Source organism: Sinocyclocheilus rhinocerous, unplaced genomic scaffold (genome assembly GCF_001515625.1).
Source record: "Sinocyclocheilus rhinocerous isolate Xijiao unplaced genomic scaffold, SAMN03320098_v1.1 scaffold1071, whole genome shotgun sequence".
In the NCBI taxonomy this organism is placed as follows: domain Eukaryota; kingdom Metazoa; phylum Chordata; class Actinopteri; order Cypriniformes; family Cyprinidae; genus Sinocyclocheilus; species Sinocyclocheilus rhinocerous.
In genome coordinates, this window is record NW_015638033.1 from 126,785 (window position 1) to 131,022 (window position 4,238).

A 4,238-nucleotide genomic window follows, 5' to 3' on the forward strand; every position below is an offset into this window, starting at 1 on the left:
TATATATATCTATGGTGTAGACAGCATCACTGATTATAATGAGTTCTATAGTATTTTGTCGCGCCGCGCCACTCGCGTCCGGTGTAGACACGGTGTAACATTGGTTTTGCTTTGTTTCACAGAACTAATCGTTGCCTGGGTTGTGTACGTCTGTGTGGGGCGGAGCTATCAAAATAGGGGCGAGACCCTTTTGGGGTAGGGGCGTGTTTGTTTTGGTGATTTCAAATGTCAACATAGGCTACCAGAAATCGCTTACCCCACGTTTAAAAGCTAAACTTGGGCTATAAACGAACTGCACCAGCACGGTCGCTCGCCTTCAACGTCACCACCACCTGCTCCCGACAACTTTTTCAAACTTATTTTTAACGTGTTCAGTGAAAGGGATTTACTCTGTATATGAATTTTAATCCACGCTACATGAACCTTTTCATATAAACTGGAATAAATACAAAACTAGAGCCAAACTAAAACTGAAATGAGACATTAGTAATAAATAATATAGTGAATAAATGAAATGATCATAACTAAAGGACATATGAAAGCACGTATTTCTGTACATTTTGAAATAAAGTGCATTAACAGTCTATAAATCCTTGATTAATATGAATATTAATTAAAAACATGTCTTCACGTACTATTCACTAAAATTCTAGTGCATTTAATCTACTAAATAACAGCAGAGTGAGCGAGTTTTTGGATATGGTAAAATCAAACTTATTTTAGTGAATAAAGTACCACATTTCATCTATCGTTTTGTTTCGGGGCAAAGCAATAAACATTGTCGAACAACAATATAAAATGCAGGAAACTATTAATTGGTTATTCTACAATTAATTGTACTATAAATTATACTACGACTGGAAAATACTGTAAATTGAAAAACTGTTCGGCGTGATGATGTTTAATGTCTCCGACTGCGCCTGTAGTCCCATTTACCAACTTGTTAGCAACCGAAACGTAACAGTTTTAATAAATCACGAGTGGGGTATAACTGGTGTGTTTTATGTTGTAGAATAAAACGTGAAAGTATCTTGAGCTTGTGTGAACCACGGACCTTATTTTAGGGATTTAACCAAACTCCCATTCAAAAAACCCATTGACTCTGGGACGATGGAACCGGACGTGCTAAAATGCTAAATCGCTTCCGGGTTTTTGCCTACAAAGTGACGTCATAGTTCCACAACTCTGTTTGACAGAAGAAAGTTGGAACAACATGAGTGAGTAACTGTTCCTTGTTGTAATGCTTGGCTGCCGTTGTCTTACGTGTTTCTGTATTCCTCCGTGACAGCAACATCACCGAGATGAGGAAACAATATAAAGATGCTTTCCTGAAGAAACATGGCATCAAACTGGGCTTCATGTCTGTGTTTGTGAAAGCGGCGGCCTACGCTTTGACAGACCAGCCTGCTGTTAACGCTGGTACGTTCTCACACACACACACACACACACACACACACACACACAGACACACACAGACACACACTCACTCACACACACACTCTCTCACACACACACACACGCCTCCCTCCAGACGCTCTCTCTCTCTCTCCCTTTGTCTTTCTGCAGGTTATATATACAGTATATATATCTTCTGCAGGGAAGAAGTCCCCTATATAGAGAGCTGCATGCTCCGGCGGCTGCATCATGACAGACACTGTTTATACGGTGTATTATTAAAGCCTCTTCTGCTGTGTTTTAGATTTTCAAAAAACTTAATTCTGTGTGATTTATTAGCTTGTTTACCCGTGGGGACCTCAATTTAGGTCCCCACCGTGACACGAGTCCCCATGAGTCTGTCTGTATTCAGGTTTAAGTTCCCACCAGGATATATAAACCTGTACACACGCACACACACTCTCTCTCACACACACACACACACTCTCTCTCTCACACACACATGTCTGGTTTGCTATCCTTGTGGGGACTCTCCATAGGCATAATGGTTTTTATACTGTACAAACTGTATTTTCTATTGCCCTACACCAAACCTAAACCTACCCCTCACAGGAAACTTTCTGTATTTTTACTTTCTCAAAAAACTAATTCTGTATGATTTATAAGCTTTTGTACCCATGGGGACCTCAATTTAGGTCCCCACGGTGACACAAGTCCCCATGAGTCTGTGTGTATTCAGGTTTAAGTCCCCACCAGAATAGATAAACCTGTGCACACACACACACACACACACAGGGCATTCAGTAGGGTCACACTGTAAATCTGTTATTCAAAGTCTAATTTAAACCTGAAAATGAACAAACTTTTAGGATTTTGAAAAGTTTAAAACATATTTTCTATTTCATGTTCTTCATCGGATACTAGCATGTACCTGCTGGTCGTGTCTGACCGAACGCTGAAATAGAACTGCAGGGTTGCTGTACCCATTAGAGTCATAGTTAACTAACAAAAGTTTGTTTTATGCTTTTAGTTTTGCTTCCAATAAAATAAATGTTCACTGAAATAAATGATTCAACTAGTTTTATTTCAGCTAGTTGCCTAAAATAAAATACAACTAATACAAATTAATATTAAAAATTACTAAAACTTTAAAATTAAAAACAAGACAAGAAAAAACAAGAAAATATAAAAATTAATTCAAAATATTAAAAACGAATAGTATGGCAGTGATAATAAAATGACACTGGTCACGATAGGATTTGTGGATTTTTTTCAAAGTGTTTTTCAAGTAATTAATCAAATAACCCGTAAAGAACAAATCACATATACATTGAAAGCTATTAACTGTTGTTTTATCTGTAGTCATTGATGACACAACCAAAGAGATCGTGTATCGGGATTATGTGGATATCAGTGTGGCAGTCGCGACACCGAAGGTAAATCCTACACATTTATTCCTCTTGTGCAGAAATTAATGCTTTTATTCATCAAGGACACATTAAATTGATCAAAAGTGTCAGTAAAGACATTTATAATGTTACAAAAGATTTATATCTCAAATAAATGCTGTTCTTTTGAACTTTCTGTTCATCTGTGAATCCTGAAAAATAAAATGTATCACAGTTTTCCACAAAAATATTGTGCAGCACGACTGTTTTCAACATTGATAATAATCAGAGTAATGATGCTGAAAATACAGCTGCGCATCACAGAAATACATTACAGTTTAACAGATATTCACATAGAAAACAGCTGTTTTAAGTTTTAATATTTCAAAATTTTACAGTTTTTACTGTATTTTTTATCAAATAAATGCAGCCTTGATGAGCAGAAGAGACTTCTTTTAAATGTTTGTGGAAAAAAATAGATACTTCATTCATTTTTTGTGGAAACTGTGATGTATTTTATTTTTCAGGATTCACAGATGAATAAAATAGTTCAGAAGAACAGCATTTATTTGAAATAGAAATCTACTGTAACATTATAAATGTCTTTACTGACACTTTTGATCGATTTAATGTGTCTTTGCTGGATACAAGTATTGAAGACTGGAGTAATGATGCTGAAAATTCAGCTTTGATCACAGCAATAAATGATATTTGAACAGATATTCACATGTAAAAGTTATTGTAAGATTTCACAATATCACTGTTTTTACTGTATTGTTGATCAAATAAAAGTATCCTTGGTGAGCAGAAGAGACTTCTTTCAAGAGCATTAACAAAAAAATCCTACTTTAGACTGGTGACATTATTTCCATGGCAGTGAAAGGACAGCAGATATTTGGTTATCCTCACTATTAATGTGCAGATGTGCTTTCTGTGTAGAGCAGCTTCATGAAGTTCAGCTGTTATGTTAGGGGTTGTTTCTGGGTCGTGTGTGTTGAACACGTTCTCATCCGCGTCTCCTTCTCGTCTCTCAGGGGCTCGTGGTTCCCGTGATCAGAGGCGTGGAGGGAATGAACTTCACAGACATCGAGAAAGCGATTAACGAGCTGGGAGAGAAGGTGAGAGCCGCTGTCTGAAGACACGCTTATTCAGCTGCAAATGGAGCGACTAACCAGAAATCTTTATTTAGCTAAATATGTTACATGACCTAAAAAAACAGCGGTGGTATCATTGGTAAAACTGATGTCAAGTGAAGGGGAAAAATCGAACCGTGTAATTTCTGAAAAACGCTGCGGTTTATTCCTCTAATGCTGTTTATCAGGGCATGTTTCACATTTGTGACCCTGGAGCACAAAAGCAGTGTTAAGTCGCTGGGGGATATTTGTAGCAATAGCCAACAATACATTGTATGGGTCAAAATTATCCATTTTTCTTTTATGCCAAAAATCATTAGGA

The 4,238-nt window shown here is 37.0% G+C and overlaps 1 protein-coding gene across 1 annotated transcript in view; it reads left to right on the plus strand.

Moving 5' to 3' along the window:
* The window catches only part of LOC107749530 (dihydrolipoyllysine-residue succinyltransferase component of 2-oxoglutarate dehydrogenase complex, mitochondrial-like), a 42,033-nt gene that overhangs the window by 30,517 nt on the left and 7,278 nt on the right, over positions 1–4,238 (plus strand). The window contains exons 11-13 of the mRNA XM_016564705.1: positions 1,289–1,419; positions 2,758–2,831; positions 3,818–3,901. Coding sequence (XP_016420191.1) covers positions 1,289–1,419; positions 2,758–2,831; positions 3,818–3,901 — 289 coding nt within the window. The remainder of the gene's footprint in view (positions 1–1,288; positions 1,420–2,757; positions 2,832–3,817; positions 3,902–4,238) is intronic.